General features: G+C 37.9%; 1 protein-coding gene and 1 pseudogene across 2 annotated transcripts in view; both read left to right on the top strand.

Annotated features, from left to right (window-relative positions):
* EHHADH (enoyl-CoA hydratase and 3-hydroxyacyl CoA dehydrogenase) overlaps positions 1-15,921 on the top strand; it is a 55,993-nt gene extending 40,072 nt beyond the window's left edge. For both annotated transcript variants that reach the window (XM_068546391.1, XM_068546390.1), the window contains 2 exons: positions 1,515-1,856; positions 13,034-15,921. In XM_068546391.1, the coding sequence (XP_068402492.1) occupies positions 1,515-1,856; positions 13,034-14,295 (1,604 nt within the window). In that variant the 3' untranslated portion in view covers positions 14,296-15,921. The remainder of the gene's footprint in view (positions 1-1,514; positions 1,857-13,033) is intronic.
* Positions 5,571-6,449, top strand: LOC137765661 (serine/arginine-rich splicing factor 3 pseudogene; annotated as a pseudogene).
* Positions 15,922-19,621: the final 3,700 nt, after the last annotated feature.

The following is a 19,621-nucleotide window of genomic DNA, read 5'->3' as shown; positions in this document are numbered from 1 at the left end:
TGTTTGTCTTCTTATTATTGAGTCATAAGAGGTCTTTATATACTCTGGATACAAATACTTAATTGGATATTTTGTATGCAAATTGTATTCATTTTCTACTGCTTGATAACAAATTACCACAAGCTCAGCAGTTTTAACAACACAAATGTATTACTTAGTGATCTATAGGTCAGAAGTCTGGTAGGGGTCTCACTGTACTAAACCCAGGTGTCAGCAGCTGCACTCCTTTCTGGAGGCTCTAAGGGAGAATCTGTTTACTGCTCACTCGGGTTGTTGGCAGAATTCAGTACTTGTGTTGTAGGACCAAGGTCTCCATGTTTTTGCTGGTTGTAAACTGATGGCCATTCCTAGCTTCTAGAGGTCACTGCATTCCTTGGCTCTTGGCCCCCTTCCACCATGTTCAAAGCCAGATTGTCATCCATGGAGCCAGTCCTTCCTGTGTTGTATCTCTCTGACTCTTCCTCTCTCACTCCAGCTGGGAAAGGCTCTCCTCTTTTAAGCATTCATGTAATTAGATTGGGCCCACCTGGATAATACATGGTAATCTTTACATTTCAAGGTCTTTAACCTTAATCACATCTGTAGAGTCTCTTTGCCATGTAAGGTAATATATTTATAGGTTCTGGGGATTAGGAAGTAGACATTTGGGGAGGGTGTTATTTTGCTTACCATGCAAATATTTTCTCCCAGTCTATGGTTTATCATTTCATTTTCTTAATGGTGTTCTCTGAAGTACAAAAGTCTTTAATTTTGATGAAGTCCAACTTACTGATTTTTTTTCTTTCATGGATTGTGCTAAGAATACTTTGCCTAACCAAAGGTCATAAAGATTTTTCTCTTTTTTTTAGAAATTTTTATAGTTTTAGCTCTTCAATTTAGATTTATGATCCATTTTGAATTAATTTTTATATATGGTGCTAGGTAAGGATCTAAGTTTGTTTGTTTGTTTGTTTCATGTGGATATCCAGTTGTCCTCAGCATGTCCTTTCTCTCATTAAATTGTTTTGGCACCTGTGTTGAAAATCAATTGGCGATGATTATAAGGATTTATTTCTGAACTCTCAATTCTCTCCATTGATTTGTATGTCTATCCTTGTGCCGATATTACACTGTCTCCTTTTCTAGGTATTTTAAAGTTTTTGTTACTGTTAAGAATGGAGTTAAAATTATTTTGAACCTAAAATATTATTAACTCAGAATGATTTTCCTTAAGCTCACTGGCAGATTAATATAATTAATCTATCACAATATTATCTTGGCCTTGAAGTAAAAAGAAAATGTAACTTTTATGCCTCAATTAGGTAACTTGAAATTGCTTTGAATCTATTAAATTCTATCTAATGGGACTAAGTTGCAAAGATGTCAGAGATTTTGGTATTAGTGTTACATTAAATATCTTGATGAATAGTATTTAATTTCATATTTTGAATTTGAACAGGTTACTATTATCATTATATACACATATTCCCTTGGTATAGGTAACATTTCCAAATTTTCTTTCTTATTTCTTTCAGATCAATCTCTAGAATCCCGTAGAATCTACAACAAGCCAATCCAGAGCTTGTCCAACATGGACACCATTTTCAGTGAAGCCCTTCTGAAGATGCGGAAGCAGCACCCTGGGTGCCTTTCTCAGGAGACTTCCATCCGTGCAGTCCAGGCCGCTGTCCAGTATCCCTATGAGGTGGGCATCAAGAAGGAAAAGGAGCTGTATGTGTACCTTCAGAGATCAGGGCAGGCTAGAGCCCTGCAATATTCTTTCTTGGCGGAGAGGACCACACGTAAGTGGTCCACTCCCTCTGGAGCATCCTGGAAAACAGCATTGGCACGGCCCATCTCCTCTGTTGGCATTCTCGGTAAGAACATGGGTAATGTCACTCCCCAAATCTGCACATGTAAAGTACTACCATTTGCTTAGGGCCACCAGGTGCCAGGCTCTTTGCTAAACATATCACTAGTTTTAGCTAACTTGATTTTCACCCCAGCCCATGAACTATCTTTACTTTATGTGTGAGGCCTAGAAACACTAACCTGCTTGACAGCGAGCTAATGAAACCCAAGTTGTCTAATGTAGGTCTGTCTGATTCCAGACTCTGGGCATTTTTAAACTCATTTCTACTTCTTCCATGTCTCTCATTCCTGGATTTCCCAACAATGATTATTATATGTTGCACATTTCAAAGTGTGTTCTGTCACTCCTATAGCTAGGGATTTGGAATGAAGGCTATATCTTTCTGGTCCTTGCATCCATTCACTTCTCCTGGTTCAAAACCACTATCCTCAAATTCATCTGAACCCTGAAATAGTGGCTTCTCTACTTTTTCCCCTAGAAAATTTCTCAAACAAAATGTCTTCTTTCCTTAGAAGCTAGCTCTCTGATTGCCTTCTTCAGGCCACTTTCCTAAACTTCACTTTCTCTTAGTCTTGGCCCAAGAATGGTCTTGGGTAGATTCCAAACCTCCTGAAATAGTAAGTGAAATGTTATATGTATTAGCTTGTATACAGTCTTCTGGGGGAGGAGGTCCAAAGTTTACTAAAAGCATCAACTTTCTTAACCCTCACCCAGCTCTCTAACACCAACCCAGCTTGGAGGGGAAGACCCCTCTCTACATCTTCTTAGTCTGTTGTGGTTTCAGTCAAGTTTGGGAATAAAATAATGTGTCTTTAATGCAAACACACTGTGGTCCTCTAGCACTGACTCTGTTCACTTGTGATTTTTTAAGGAGATGGATAAATAGTGTGACAAAGAACTATGAGTATCCCTTTTTTATACTCTTTCAGCAACACCAATATTTGTTTCTAGTTATGTATTTACCTGTTTCTTCTTCCTTGTATTCCTTCAAGCCAAGAATAATTAATGCAAGATAATAGTAAAAGTTTTAAGTTTATCAGTATTGTGTTTGTCAACCATCATTTGAGAATTTCCCTATTTCCTTATTATGAGCTTTTTAAAAATACATCAGGTTTGTGTCTAGCATGGAATGTTTAAAAGTTTAAGGTTTTTTTTTTTTTAAGTATACCCCACATTGTTCTGAAAAATATTTGAAAAAGCATTTAAACTGTGTAGAAGACAACGTGGATAAAAATAAAGTGAGAGAATTGGTCATTTCCCCCTTCTTCATGTTTATCCACATCCCGCTCTGCACTTCTTCTTTGTGACACAGCCTCCCGCTGCACCCTGTGTCCTCTGGAACACGCCCACAGCCTCATCTGGTTTACTAATGGCTCCCCCTCTGTCTCCTGCCTGAAACCTGGCTTACCCTGGGCACCTGCTTCTCCTGCAGCCCTGTCAAGAGAATGCTGTTGCTTCTCCCACACTCCATGGACCTCACTGTCACTTCCCAGTTCCCCTCTCAGACCATTACCCCTTTCAGGACAATCTCCTCTGTGGTCCTGCCGTCCAGTCGTATCACTTTATCCCTCCTCATTACTGTCAGTGCTCCCCTGCTTTGCCCTCATTTTAGTACCTGGATCACAGTTATCCTCTGTGGCCCAAATCCTGCTGCCATCTGGTTGTCTTCATCCTCTGTGTGAATAATTCAGCCCTGAATAACCCAGCCCTGTTGCTTCTGGGTTCCTTCACCTCCTCAGATCCAGTGACGCTCACCTCACTTCACTTCCGTGACCCACACTTATGGCTTCACCGTAGGTCTTGTCTTTACCCTGAACATTTATTTCTCCACCTCTGAAATGTGAAATCTCACTTTTTCACCACAACCTTGTATTTTCCCACATCCCTTTCTCGGTTATTCTAACTAGTACATGTGTTACTTGATCAGCTCCTCCTATCTTTACTTTCTTCTCTATTCAGTTTTCATTTCCAGTCATCACTTCAGCTACTCTCTTACCAATGTCCTCAAATGCCACGACTCGTCCTTTCATTATGCCCCCTGGCAAAACCCCAGCCCTGATGAGCCCAACTTTGCACTTCCATGAGCCTATGTTCTCAGATCAGGCCGGCACAAACTGCAAGTTCACGTTCTCCCACCTCGCCTGGACTCTCAGGGCTGTCAGAAGGGGAGAAGACTGCAGTTGACCAAACACTGCAGAACCAGTAGTCAAAGCATCCCTTATCCTTTATTTACTTCTCTGAGTAGAAGAGGTTCTTGACTAGATTTAATTCCATGGCAGTTAAAGGCAGCGATTTGGTACAGGAACAGGACTCCTGGTCCCTGTCTGTGTGTGTTTAATAAGGAAAAACTAAGAAACTAAATTCAGTGTAAATGCAATATATACCTATGAAAACACAATTACCAACAGTGAAAAGTTTGGTCTTTCAGCCCTTCGTTCTTGAGAACTTTGAGACCACAAGGTTGTGAAAAGAGAAGTTAGTAGCTAAGAACTTTTTGAAAGAAATAGATATTGTTTTCATGTATATTTTGTTTCAGTGATTAAATGAAAAGTATCAGTTTATAGAACTGAAGAAGATCTAAAATTATAGCTAAGACACTTCTAAAAAACATTAGTCTGGCCCACTTTGTGGTTTGGATTATGAGTTGTTTGGAGCCCCAGAGGTCCTTCAGCAGACCTGCTCTGAGAGGTGAGCGCTGAGGAGCTCTACTCCATCTTCACCAGGTGGCCTTCCTTCCCTGCTGTGTTCAGTTCTGAGATATCAGTTGCATGACATTATACTTTACAAAGCACTTTCGCATAGACTTCTCATTAGTCCTTATTGTCCCTGTGAGTTTATAATCTGTACATGGTAGGAATTTTCAGCTTGGGACTGAAAGCTAGGAGGCCAGGGTTTTGAACCCCAACTCTACCTCCTATTTACGCAGGCCAAAGTTTAGGATACAAGCTGCTACAGCAGTGAGAGCTATCCAGCCTTCTTGTTATTGAGTGAAATGCAGATGCTTAGTAAATTTGGAAACCTAAATATTTTAAATAATTTAATATATATATATTATATTAAATAATTTAATACAATTTAAAAATTAAATATATTCCAGAGAAACTAAATCAGTGATTTCTTATTATTGATATCATTCTATATTCAAAATCAATTGCCACAGGGGATTAAGAGGCACAAATTACTATGTATAAAATAAATAAGCTACAAGGATATATTATACAGCACAGGTAATATAGCCAATATTTTATAATAACTTTAAATCCAGTATAATCTATAAAAATTTTGAATCACTATGTTGTACACCTAAAACTAATATAATATTGTAAATCAACTAAACTTCAATTGAAAAAAAAAAAAAAACAATCCCCAAAGCTAGTCATTGTGAAGTGTAGAAGAGTTATATATACATGTCTTTCACAAAACATCCACAGTGGGTTGGTTAGGTAACAGGTAACCTGCTGCTGTAACAAATAACAATCTCAGTGGCTTAGCACAAGAAAGATCATTTTCCTCCTCACTCCACAGTAATTCTAGAACAAGGTTCTTTCCAAGGAGTGGCTCTGCCATCCTCCTGGATAAGGGTCAGCAAACTTTTTCTGTAAAGTTCCAGATAGTAAATGTTGTAGACTTTTGGGGCCATATGGTCTCTGTTGCAACTACTCAACTCTGCTATTGAGGACAAAAACAGCCACAGAGCCATTTCGTGGACGACAGGTGTGCGAGAGCATCTGCGGTGCCAGGCAGGAGGGGACCGGGAAGACCCAACCGAGGGTGTGTGGATTTGAGCCTTCGCGTTTCTAACCCGAGATCTCGAAATGCATCGTGATTCCTGTCCGTTGGACTGTAAAGTTTATGTAGGGAATCTTGGAAACAATGGTAACAAGGCTGAATTGGAACGAGCTTTTGGCTATTATGGACCACTCCAAAGTGTGTGGGTTGCTAGAAACCCTCCCGGCTTTGCTTTTGTTGAATTTGAAGATCCCGAGATGCAGCCGATGCTGTCCAAGAACTAGATGAGAGAACACTATGTGGCTGCCGAGTAAGAGTGGACCTGTCAAATGGTGAAAAGAGAAGTCGAAATCGTGACCGCCTCCTTCTTGGGGTCGTCGCCCTCGAGATGATTATCGGAGGAGGAGTCCTCCACCTCCCACACATCTCCAAGATGGAGAGCCTTCTCCGTCAGCCAGAGCAGGTCCCTTTCTAGTTATAGGAGAAGAGAGAGATCACTGTCCCAGGAGAGAAATCACAAGCCGTCCCGATCTTTCTCTAGGTCTCATAGCCGATCTAGGTCAAATGAAAGGAAATAGAAGACCAGTTTGCAAGAGGAGTGGTGTACAGGACATAACTTCATTTGATAGGAGTATGTACAGAAAATTCAAGTTTTGTTTGAGACTTCATAAGTTTGGTGCATTTTAAAAATGTTTTAGCTGTTCACATTTGTTTGTCTCTTGGAACAGTGACACATAAAGGTGTAATTCTCTATGGTTTGAAATGGATCATATGAGGTATGTAATGTCAAGAATTGTTACTTTACAATGTTCCCTTATGCAAAATTGAATTTGCTTTGAATTTTTAGTCTTGCATAGACTGATAATAAACCTCTAACTCCCGTCCAGCTAAAGTGTGATGTTTAATATTATGGAAACAAAACTGGCAAAAATTGAAAAGACTTTCTGTAGCTGGGATATGCAGCTGTAGTTAAGCAAGCAGTCTTTAAAAGCTGCTGTGAACACAAGCCAGCAGGTAAAAATTAAAGCTGCACCCTTAAACTAGATTAGAGGTTTAAAAATTCCACTAGTCTTCACCCCGGACAAGAGGTTGTCCGGTGGGTTTAGAATCTAAGAAGTTTCAAGAAAGTTAGTTTACCTTTGCTTTAGGTCATAAGTTCCTTCTGTGATTGCTGTATATGAATACATAGCTCTTTGTAATATTATTTGGAAATTTGAGACTATTCAATATACCAATGTCCTGCTAGTTTAAGGGTACATTGTAGAGCTGAACTTTGAGTTACTGTGCAAGATTTTTTTTTTCATGCTGTCATTTGTAATATGTTTTGTGAGAATCCTTGGGATTAAAGTTTCGGTTACAAATTGTTGTTTAACCTGAAAGCCTGTTTTTCCTTGCAAAACTAAAATCTGAGCTTGGTACCAATCAAGTCCAGGTATAACATTCCTATTGGAAGCCATACTTACATTTTCTTGTAAAGTGCTTTTGATAATAAAATATTAACATAATTGTGTAATAGTTGAACCCACTATTACCATAGTTCTTGTCCCATAGAAGGCAGTTGGTTACACAAATCTTATTTTGTAAGAAACGCAATTTGAGGCTTTTGAAGTGAAGGGAATTTTTGGTTGTCTACTTAAGTGATGATACATTTTTAGGAGTAGAAGCCAGTTCAAAGTCCATGATATTCAGTGACCAGCATTTTAAAGTATAGCCACCTGATACATTGTAATCCAAAGTTGCTGGTAAAAAAACAACAAAAAAACTTTAGCATGAAAATGTTCCACAAAGCTTTAAAAATTGCTTCCATTTTATATAATTTGAGGTGTTGCATGGAAATTCTAAATTGATCCATCATGATGTGAAATTCACTGTATGGTTCAAATGTAACAGTGCAGAATTGAATATGGAGGCATGCATAACCTTCTTCTTAGAAATCTAGAGGAGTTGTGATTTCAAATTTTTGTGCAATTAGATTAAATCATAATGCAACAGTCTTTTGGCTTAGTTTCCTTAAGTGTGCTATTTAAAGATAGTTTTGGATTATGCTGTACTGACTTTCTTTAATATGAAAGATGTCATTGTATTAATCTATAAGGATGTTTTATAAGATACAGATCCTAAACAAATTATTTCCAGTGGTCCTTCTTCACCTTTCATGCACATATCAAGGGAGGAGAGTCCTGGGTGTCACAGGGGGGAGAATTGGTGTCAGTGGAGTTCAGTATGAGCCTTGTTACAGAAGGCACTTTTAAGACTGCCTATTGATTTACTGGGAGCTCGGGCTTTGGGCCTTTCGTCTTTCGGCATTTCATAGCTTAAAACCTTTGTTAGGATCAAGCAAGGCAAGATAGCTAAGAATTCATGGAAGTAATACGGTACATCAATATTACACTGCTCTTATAAATCTACATGGGCATTTTTGGCAGTATACAACTTGCAGAGTCTTAAATTGGAAGGGTTTCTGTAAAAAGGATAGTGGATTATAGCTATAATGTGGCTAATACAGACCTGATATAGAATTAACCTCCGGGATTTAACCTTAGGGTCCAAATTTGCAATCACTTTAACCAGAAACCCTAGCACAATTTTATGGCTTGTTAAAAATATGGAAGATAGAAATTGTTAAAACCTTACATTCTACATTTAAATTGTGGCTATTAAAAAGTTTAGTTACTGTATTTCTGAAATTAACAAGTCCTGTTGGCCAGTTTTGTCTTGCATTCTCAGTTGAATATGATACTGAAAGCAGTCACAGAGACTTTGACTTGTGGTGTAATGATTACAGGTGTTCACTAGAGGTCACTATAAATAATACCTGGTGATAATTTAAGGAACATATCTAAGGATTATAGTTGGTTTTTATGCTTTCAAGAATAGTTAATATTCTATGGTTCTCGGTTCATTGTGGGTTACTTCTGACCTCCATGTCTTAAGCAGAAAGGTAAATACAAAGATAAATTAGCCAGAGAAATTTTAATTTTATGAGATGTAGATACATTTTACCTACTGTTTCTATGCTTTTTTACAGTTCCTTAAAAGATCATGTGATCAGTAGATGGCATCACCACCTTTTTTAGACTCACCCATGTCTGGATGGAAAGTCCTGGTGGCTTTTTATTGTAGAGTTATGGTTTATATTCTTACAGTGCTTCTTTTTCAGGAATGGTGTTTTCCAGGCCTACTGACTCATTTTTCCGTCCCTGGTTATATAAGAACCACTGGTTTAGTACTTTGTATTAGTGTGCTTTTATTTTCAGAATCCCCAACATGATTTAGTTGTCGGACCTGGTTGGTGGTAATATCTTCTGGTTGTACATTTTTGTGCTAGACTGTTGCCTTCTGGTTTTCCTTTTTTTTGAGAACATGAAAGATTTTTATAATTAAAGTAGCTGAAGAAGAAAAAAACAGCCATAGACAATACAAAAACAAATCAGTGTGATTGATTCCAGTAAAACTTTATTTATGGACACTAAAATTTGAATGTGATATAATTTTCCTGTGTCACAAAATATTCTTATTCTTTCATTTTCAGCTATTTAAAATGTAAAAATATTCTTAGCTCACTGGCAGTACAAAAGCAGGCAGTGGGCTGGGTGCGACCTGCAGGCCAACATCTGCTCTAGGGTCTCCTCCAAAGCCCCAGAGTTGTTCTCTGCATCCTCTATACCCAGGTAGTAATGAAGGATCTTGTGGGAGATTTTAGGGGCCAGTCGTGATCCCACGCCACCCTCTTCCCCATTCCCTTGACCAGAATTAGTTACAGGCCCTACCAGGATACCAGAGGTCTAGAAAGTACAGGCTTCTATGTGCTCAGGAAGAAAATGAAATGGTGTGGGAAAGAAATAGCAACATCTTTGCCATCGAATAATTTTTCTACATTTTCCATCCTTCTTGCTTTTTTAAAAAATATTTCTCACTTTTCTTTTCCCTTCCCCAGCTGGGTGGTTCAACTTCTCCAATTTCACTGTTTTAGTTCGATCTTTCTTTAAATATTTCTTCAAATATCTTTATCTTGAAGTTTTTCTTGACTCATCCAACCAAAAATAATCTCTTTCCTTTGAATCACCAAAGAAATTTGAACTTCTCTCATCGCTTATTTTACCTTTAAGGGTGGATATTTATGAACTTTTTTCTTTCCCGCCACTAGATTATAAGTTCCTTGAGGGTTGGTACTACTCATATTTTTAATAACAGTTTTATTGAGATGAAACATATGTCATAAAATTCACCCATTTAAAGAGTACAATTCAACATAAAATGCTGCAGCTGCTGAAAAAAAGTATGGCAATCCCTCCAAAAATTAAAAATAGAATTACCATATGATTCAGCAATTCCACTTCTGGGTATATCAAAAAGGATTGAAAGCAGGGACCCAAACGGGTATTTGTATAATCATGTCCATAGCAGAATTATTCACAATAGTGGAATAATGGTGGAAGCAACCCAAATGTCCATTAACAGATGAATGAATAAACAAAATGTGGTACATATATATATTCAAAGGGATATTATTCAGTCTTAAAAGGTGGGAAATTCTGATGCACGCTACAACATGAATAAACCTGGAGGCTATTCTACTAAGAGAAATAAGCTAGTCACAAAAGGACAAATACTATTTGATTCCACTTATATGAGGCACCTAGAGTAGTCAAAATTATAAAGATAGAAAGTAGAATGATAGTTGCCAGGGGCTGGGGAGAGGGAAAAATGGGGAGTTATTGTTTAATGAGTATAGAGTTTCAGTTTTGCAAGATGAAAAGCGTTCTGGAGATGGATGGTGGTGCTGGTTGCACAACTCTGTGAATGTACTTAATGCCCCTGAACTGTACACTTAGAAATGGTTATGATGTTAAGTTTTATGTTATATGTATTTTACCGCAATTAAAACATTTTTTAAATACATAGTAACAATGTCACCAAAAAAAGAGTATACTTAAGTGGTTTTTAGATATTCATAAAGTTGTGTAGCCATTGCCACAAAAAATTTTAGAACATTTCCATCACTTTAAAAAGAAACCCTGTACCCATTTGCAGTTATTCCTCATTGCCCATCCTCCCAGCTCCTGGCAACTACTAATCTACTTTCTGTCTCTATGGATGTTCCTATTCTGGACATGTCATATAAATGGAATCATATAACAAGTAAACTTTTGCATCCAACTTCTTTAACTTAGCATAATGTTTTTTAAGGCTCATCCATGTTATAGGATGCACCATTTAGTTTTATGGCTGAGTAATATTCCACTGGAGAGACATACCACCTTTTGTTTATCAATGCTGATGGACATTTGGCTTGTTTCTGCTTTTTGGCTATTTTGAATAATGCTGCTATGAACATCTATGTACAAGTTTTGTGTGGATGTATGTCTTCATTTCTCTTGGGTTATGTATATACCTACCTACCTACCTAGGAGTGGAATTGCTGGATCGTATGGTAACTCCATGTTTAACATTTTGAGGAACTTCCAGCTTGTTTTCTACTGCAACAGCACCATTTTACAATTTGCCAGCAGTGAATCAGGGTATTAATTTCTCCACATCCTCACCAGAACTTGTTATTGTCTGTCTTTTTAAATTATAACTATCCTAGTGGGTATGAAGTGGTAGCTCATTGTGGTTTTGATCTGTATTTCCATAGTGACTAATGATGTTAGGCATCTCTTCATATGCTTATTGGCCATTTGTATATCTTCTTTGGAGAAATGTTTATTAGATCCTTTGCCTAATTTTATTTTATTTTAAAAAAATTTTTATTGGAGTATAGTTGATTTACAATGTTGTGTTATTTTCAGGTGTACAGCAAAGTGAGTCTTATACATATACATATATCCACTCTTTTTTAGATTCTTTTCCCATATAGGCCATTATAGAGTACTGAGTAGAGTTCCCTGTGCTATACAGTAGGTCCTTATTAGTTATCTATTTTATATATAGTAGTGTGTTTATATCAATCCTAATCTTCCAATTTATTCCTCCCCCCACTTACCCCCCTGGTAACCATAAGTTTGTATTCTACATCTGTAACTCTATTTCTGTTTTGTAGATAAGTTCATTTTTACCCTTTTTTTAGATTCCACATGTAAGCGATATCATATGATATTTGTCTTTGTCTGACTTACTTCACTCAGTATGAGAATCTCTAGGTCCATTCATGTTGCTGCAGATTCCTTTGCCTAATTTTAAATTGAGCTGTCTTTTTATTGTTGAGTTTAAGAGTTCTTTATATATTCTGATACATGTACCTTATCAGATATATGATTTGCATATATTTTCTCCTATGGGGTTTTTTTCACTTTCTTTATTGTGTCCTTCAAAGCACAAAAGTTTTTAATTTTGATAATGTCCAATTTATCTATTGTTTTTTCTTTTATTGCTTATGCTCTTGGTGTCATTTCTAAGAAACCATTGCCTAATCCAAGGTCATGAAGATTTACTCATAAGAGTTTTACAGTTTTAGCTCTTACTTCGGTCTTTGATCCACTTTGAGTGATCCACTTTGATCTACTTTTGTATATGGTGTGAGGTAGAAGTTCAACGAAATTCTTTTGCATGTGGATATCAGTTGTCCCAGCACCTTTGTTGAAAAAGACTATTCTTTCCCCATTGGATTATATTGGCACCCTTGTCAAAAATTGATTTTCCATAAATGTATAAGTTTATTTCAGGACTCTCAAGTCTATCTCATTGATCTATGTGTCTATCCTTATTCCAGTATCACACTGTCTTGAATACTGTAGATTTGTCAAAAGTTTTGAAATTGGAAAGAGTTTGTTCTTTTTTTTTTTTTCTATATTGTTTTGGTTATTCTGGATTTCTTGTATTTCTATACGACTTGTAGGATCAGCTTGTTAATTTTTGCAAAAAAACCAGTTGGATTTTTCATAGTGATTGCACTGGATCTGCAGATTGATTTGGGTAATATTGCCATCTTAACAATATTAAGTCTTCTGATCCACGAACATGGGATGTCTTTCCATTTATTTAGGTTTTATTTAATTTCTTTCAACAATGTTCTTTGGTTATTAGTGTACGAGTCTTACAATTCTTCCTTAAATTTATTCTGAAGTATTTTATTCTTTTTAATGCTATTATAAGTGGAATTGTTTTCTTAATTTCATATTCAATTATTCATTGCTAGTATATATAAATAAAATTGATTTTTGTATATTGATCTTGTATCCTGCAGCCTTGCTGAACTTGTTTATTATTTCTAATAGTGTGTGTGTGTGTGTGTGTGTGTGTGTGTGTGTTTGTGTGTGAATCCTACTTACTGTTATACCTTCTGGAGCACTTAATACAGTGCCTAGCCTTAACTAGTATTCAATCCATTTGTAGTCCTTGAATTTGTATCTTTGAATGCCACGTTTCCACAGAAGCCTTCCATTCACTGAGTAATTTCTCAGTTCCCAATACCATTGAATCATTCTTTTTCTCTTTCACTCTTATCTGCAGGCTTGGGAACAATGGGCCGAGGCATTGCCATATCTTTTGCAATGGCCAAAATCCCTGTGATTGCCGTAGAATCAGACAAGAAGCAGCTAGAGACTGCAAACAAGATAATAACCTCCATCTTACAAAAGGAAGTGTCCAAAATGCAGCAGAGTGGCCACCCTTGGTCAGGACCAAAACCCAGGTTAACTACATCTACGAAAGAGCTTAGTGGTGTAGATTTAGTCATTGAAGCAGTATTTGAGGAAAGGAACCTGAAGAAACAGGTCTTTGCTGAACTGTCAGCCGTGTGCAAGCCAGAAGCATTTTTGTGCACCAATACTTCAGCCCTGGACATTGATGAGATTGCTTCTTCCAGTGATCGTCCTCACTTGGTCATTGGCACCCACTTCTTCTCACCAGCTCACGTCATGAAGTTGTTAGAGGTTATTCCCAGCCGATACTCTTCCCCCACTACCATTGCCACTATTATGAATTTATCAAAAAAGATTAAAAAAATTGGAGTAGTTGTAGGCAATTGTTTTGGATTTGTTGGGAATCGAATGTTGAAGCCTTATTATAATCAGACATATTTCTTATTGGAAGAAGGCAGTAAACCAGAGGAGATAGATCAGGTGCTGGAAGAGTTTGGTTTCAAAATGGGACCTTTTAGAGTGTCTGATCTTGCTGGGTTGGATGTAGGTTGGAAATCCCGAAAAGGGCAAGGTCTTACTGGACCTACATTGCCTCCAGGAACTCCTTCCCGAAAGAGAGGCAGCTGGAGATATTGCCCAATTCCTGATATGCTCTGTGAATCAGGACGATTTGGCCAGAAGACAGGTGAGGGTTGGTACCTGTATGATAAGCCGTTGGGTAGGATTCACAAACCTAATCCCTGGCTTTCCAAATTTCTGACACAGTACAGAGAAACCTATCACATTGAACCACGTATCATTAGCCGGGATGAGATCCTCGAGCGCTGCTTATATTCACTCATCAATGAAGCATTCCGCATCTTGGGAGAAGGGATAGCGGCTACCCCAGAGCACATTGATGTTGTCTATTTAAACGGGTATGGATGGCCAAGGCACAGGGGTGGGCCCATGTTCTATGCTTCCACAGTTGGGTTGCCCACAGTGGTAGAGAAGTTGCAGAAATATCACAGGCAGAATCCTGATATTCCCCAACTGGAGCCTTGTGACTATCTGAAAAAACTGGCTTCCCAGGGAAACCCTCCTCTGAAAGAGTGGCAAAGCTTGGCAGGACCCCCCAGCAGTAAATTGTGATTCAGCCTTTCAGGTTTTGCCTCACACGCTGGCATCAGGTAATGCTCACTGAATTTCAGTGAAACTAAATCCAAAGATCCAAAGTAAGATTGCTCTGAAATGCAAAGCAAAAGAAGTAATTGGCCAGCTAAAACTCTTCTTTGGGTCTTCTGTCTGATGAAGATTCTAATGGGTCAGATCTTTAGGAATGTGCTTCCTATGCCTGGGAATCTGTCCCTATCAGATAAATTATTTCAATCTCAGTGAATAAACTTGTGTTAACACCATAGTAACTAAGGAAAGAGCCTCAGGAATAAGTTGAGGTTCCCAAGTTCTTTGATCATTGGAGAAATATGTCATTAATTATTCACTGATAAATGTATAAATTCATTTTGAGCCCTTTCAACCTCACACACGTAGCACTGATAGGAAATCTTATGGACCCTTCATTCAACAGACACTCATCATGCACCCCTGAGCATCTTGCACAGCACTTGACAGACCTAGAGTCCAGAGGGGCATTAATCCAGCAAGGAAGCCTATGATAAATTTCACTTCAGAGTCTCAGAGGTGGAGTGAAGATGGTTGGCAGGGTAGAGTCAGCAGTGAGGGTCTCTATGAGTGACCCTCTATGAGTGAGCTTGGAAAGCTGCCCAGGGAGAGGGAGAGGCAGTAGCCAGAGGTAGAGTATCAATGGCAGAACAGGGTTGAAGTTTAGGCGAAACACAGTTGGGAGTTGGTGAGGAACCCACATACTTAAGACCAGAATGGGGAGGTCAGGGTAGCTTGGCAAGTCATGCTCAATATAACACTTCTGTCCAAGGCCCATGTGCACAGTTGTTTGCTGCTTGCAAGGGGCTCAGTAACATTTTATAATAATTTCCTCAAGACCACCGGATGTCCACAACCTGGTCTTTATTTACTCTTCTAGTCAAACAGAAGTAATGGAAAGTAGTTAAGTTGTTGACTTAGTGTAAGAAGAGATCTCAGGGATCTAACCTCCTCTAATTCTGTGATAAAGTCATGATGCATTTCCCGGTCATGATATGCCTTTGTGATGTTGGGTATGAAATCTTAGCAAGTCTAAAATTATTGTAAAACAAATTTTGTATAATTTTGTTATAAGAACTCTTTTTACTTTTTGCCTTGTATGGTTAAATGTTGAGGGGCTAGTCAACACAAAAACTTGTACACAAATGTTTATAGCAGAATTATTCATAACAGCCCCACATTGGAAACAACCCAAATGTCCATCAACTGATGAATGGATAAATAAAATGTAGAATAGCCATACAATAGGATATTATTTAGTCAGAAAAAGAAATGAAGTGCTAATACATGCTACAACATGATGAACCTTAAAAATATTATGCTAAGTGAAAAAATAGGCAAATCTATTGAGACAGAAAGCAGATTACAGCTTGCCTAAGGCTGGAATGATTGGGGGTGGGGAATAGGAAGTGGTTGCTAATGGGTACAGGGTTTCTTTCTGCGTTGATGAAAATGTTCTGAAATTATTGTGGTGATGGTTGCATAACTCTGTAAATCTGCTAAAAACCATTGACTTGTATACCTTAAATGTGTGAACTGTATGGTATGTGAATTATATCTTAATACAGTTAATAAATAAGTAAACAAACAAACAAATGGGCTTAGGTTATTGTCCTTCAGGATGATGTAAATGAACTGTTTTTTTTACAATATTTTCACCAGTGAACTCAAACAAAATTACCAAAAGTTCTGATAGAGAAATCTTGAAGGAATATAGCACAAGTTTTCCATTGTAAAAAACAAACCAAAAAAACTTCTAGAGTGTGCTTTGAGTTGTAGTTCAATTTAGAATAATTTTTGAGATGTGTATTGCTGGATTTTATATAAATTGGTCCTTGAAATTAAAGACATCAATAGAAAAAAATTCCTGAAAATAGTAACTCTGTCTTCAAAGTGTCTTAGTTTCAAATTAATGTTAACTTATTTCAAATTCATACACACATCAACTTTTTCTTCTTTAGACCTTGAGTAGATTTCGATTTTGAGTTCTTTTTTTTTTTTTAGTTCTTAAAACTTATTTTCATCCTACATTCTCCTTTAGATTGGGGTTTTGAAACTAGAGTGTCTATGAATAGATTCTGAGTCAATAATCCCTGAAACTTTATGCTAACATTTGTGTATATATCTGAGTGCATTGCTTAGAAAAGGTGCCATATCTTACATTGTATTCTCTGACATGTCTATGACGCAATAAATGTTAAGGACCAATACGTTATATATTGATATAAAATGGGAAGAAGAAGCATGAGTTCAAGTATCCTTATTTCGTGTCAAAGGAGGCAAAACTGATTCAAACTGTTGGGTGCCACAAACAACAATGGCTAATATGAAGAAACCTTTCCAGGATATCCTATTCCATTACTGAAAATGCACTTGCTTAAAGACTTATTTTGTTGTTGTTGTTGTTAATAATTTTAAAACTATCTTTTTTTAAAAAAACACCTTCTAAATGACATGTTAAAAATGTGTTCTGATGGTAATTGACTCTGACAAGAGCTACATATTAGAGGCACCCTTGAAGCTTTTCCATAATACTCCAGCTTTAAAGACGAGACTGATGATGTTCCCTAAATCAGGAAAGCCACCGTGCAGCTGCGGTTGCTATCTACTTATTCATTTCCAGCAGGCACAGGTGTGCTCGCAAGAAAGAAAGTGAGGGATCCTAAACTCCCCTGATTAATGATGTGACAGAAATGTGCATGCAAATCATATTCCACAGCACTGTAGAAACCTGGAATTTCTAGGGTCTTACACTTGTCTTTAAAATAGACACCTAGAAATTCAGAAATATTGCAGATTCACTAGATTAGCTGAACCCTCTTGGTAGCCATTGATGAAATTAATATAAATCAAGTTCTCTGGACTATGTTTAAAAACAGCTTTCTTCAAGAACAGAATAGTCTTTGACTCTTCTTGGTACTGTCAATGCCACATGGTTATTTTGCCAGTTTACGTGTATTTCAAGATTAACAGACAAGTTACACTGCTTCCCTGCAGGACAGCAACATTACACAACTCTGAGGGACACCATTTATACCATGCTCCAAGGGGTTGCCATTCACATAGAAATAATGTGAACAGTACCCTGTGGAGTTGTGCAACACCCTGTATTGTTTCCAGGGCACACTGTGTAGAGGTTTCAAGCCCCAAAACAGTTTCTTCTCTTTATTGCTGTAAGTATCTCTCTAAACAAAGTTGACAAAAGTAGAGGGAAAGTCTCCATTTAGATTGGTGTCTCCAGTGGACCAAATTTTTAGAAAAGATTACATTTGACCCTTGAACAGTTCGGGTTTGAACTGTGCAGGTCCAGTTACACATGGATTTTTTTCAATGGTAAATACTTTTGTACTACACCATCCACAGTTGATTGAATCTGCTGATACGGAGGAACCATAGATACTGAGGAACCGTGTATATGGAGGGCCCACTATAAATTATAGGTGGATTTTTAGACTGGGAGAAGGATCAATGCCCCTAACCCCAGCCTTGTTCAAGGGTCAACTGTACGTCTTGTCTGTTCTTCTTAGTATTTTTTTTTCTAGCACCCTGAGAAAGAGGAACGTGAGAGAGATGAACAGGGCTTTTAATTCTTGTCAAAAGAATTCCAGGGTATTTTAATTGTAATATTTATTTGTTCTCTTTCACCAAACCTAAAATAGCCTAGCTGAGTGATGCCTGAAAGCATCTGATAAAATGACAGGCACAGAGCTGATGCAATCGACCTTGTGCCCATCTTTCCACCTTCTCTAAGAGAGCACAATTAGCAGTTGCTAATTCTGGACATAATATGAGATCCTTAGGATGGGGTACAGCAAAACCTTCTCCAACCAAATCATAAGTGCACTTGGATTCCTGAAGACCGCCAAGGCCTAAAGAGTCGCTGATTTGTAAGTTTTGGCAGAGACTGTTGGCTGTCTCCGAAAGTTTCTCTTCTTCTCTAGCAATGAACTTCTCAATTTGTAGCTGAGTATTTGGTTGTTCAGAATAAACAGTATTATTGTCAGCTTCTCTTGCATTCAGTTGTGAACATGTGACCGAGATCTAGACAACAGGATGTAAGTGGCAGTGTCACATGGCAGATTTTGGGAAACTACCTTAAGGATCAGATGATATGCATCCTTTTCCTGTTTCTTTTTTTTCCGCTTCCTCCATCTTGCTGCCTGGAACATAGATGTGAAGGCTGGAGGCCAACCCACTATACTGGACCACAAGGACAAAATTCCCTAGGGATAGCAGAAAGGAAGGCTGCAAAGAGCTTGGTCCCCCAAGACCTCATGGAGCAGAGTTGCTACTCTGCCTTCCAACAGTCACTTGTGTGAGAGAGAAATCAACTCCCATCATGGGTAAGACCCTGTTATTGTAGTTCTTTATTTCCTCACAGCTGACCCTAAGTAATGCAGGTGGGGTCCAAGAATGAGTGGGTTTTGTTTTGTTTTGTTTTTGGTTTTGGTTTTGTTTTTCTCAGTGCCATAGGTCATTCTGACACACAGGCAGCTTTGAGAATCTAATCTCATTCAACAGGATTTCTTGTTTTAAGAAAAACAATTTTTTGCCAGTGTGATGTGTTTTTCAACTTGATGTTGAATTGCTAATAAACTTGTATGTTATGTTTCACATATAATTGTTGTAGGCAATTCATGGAGACACCACCAAGAACCTGAACATAATTTAAAAACTAGACCACAAGGACAAAGGGATAGCAGAAAGGATTACATCAACTTAGTAGGAAACAGTCTCACAGGCCTACTTAAACCTCAAATTGACTCCTACCCGATTAGAGATAAAAACACTAACAAAGCATGTGCTATCAGAAGGAAAGGCGGAAAGAGGAGTAATTCAAGAAGCAATATCTCTCAGCACTGACCAAAAGGGAGGCGCTGGACCTGGGGTGCACAAACCTGCTCACTAGATCAGAGATCTCTAAAATGGGGTGCCCCTACCGAAGACGGTGTGAAAGATGATCAATAGAGGTGCAGACAGAAAATATTTAGAACTACTCTTGTTACTTATTTTTGTCTAAAAAATAAGAGATTAATCTTTATTAATATTTCATGTAGATAAGAACACTGCTGTCCTCACCAGGTTGTGTCTCAGACAGCCACACGTCAGGAACGGAGTGTCGTGAGGGAAGAGGGCGAGTTCCAAAATGTAGAGAGGTGGACAGCGGCATCCTCCCTCTTACATTTGCTTCCAGCATATTGAGAAACATTGCAAATTATGTATGCTGGGCTAAGTGGATATTTAGACTAAACTATTTAATTTAACTAAATTAACCCTCACAAAAGATTCCTTCAAA

Source organism: Eschrichtius robustus, chromosome 6, assembly GCF_028021215.1.
Source record: "Eschrichtius robustus isolate mEscRob2 chromosome 6, mEscRob2.pri, whole genome shotgun sequence".
Lineage (NCBI taxonomy): Eukaryota > Metazoa > Chordata > Mammalia > Artiodactyla > Eschrichtiidae > Eschrichtius > Eschrichtius robustus.
This window is presented reverse-complemented; position numbering and strand designations above follow the sequence as displayed.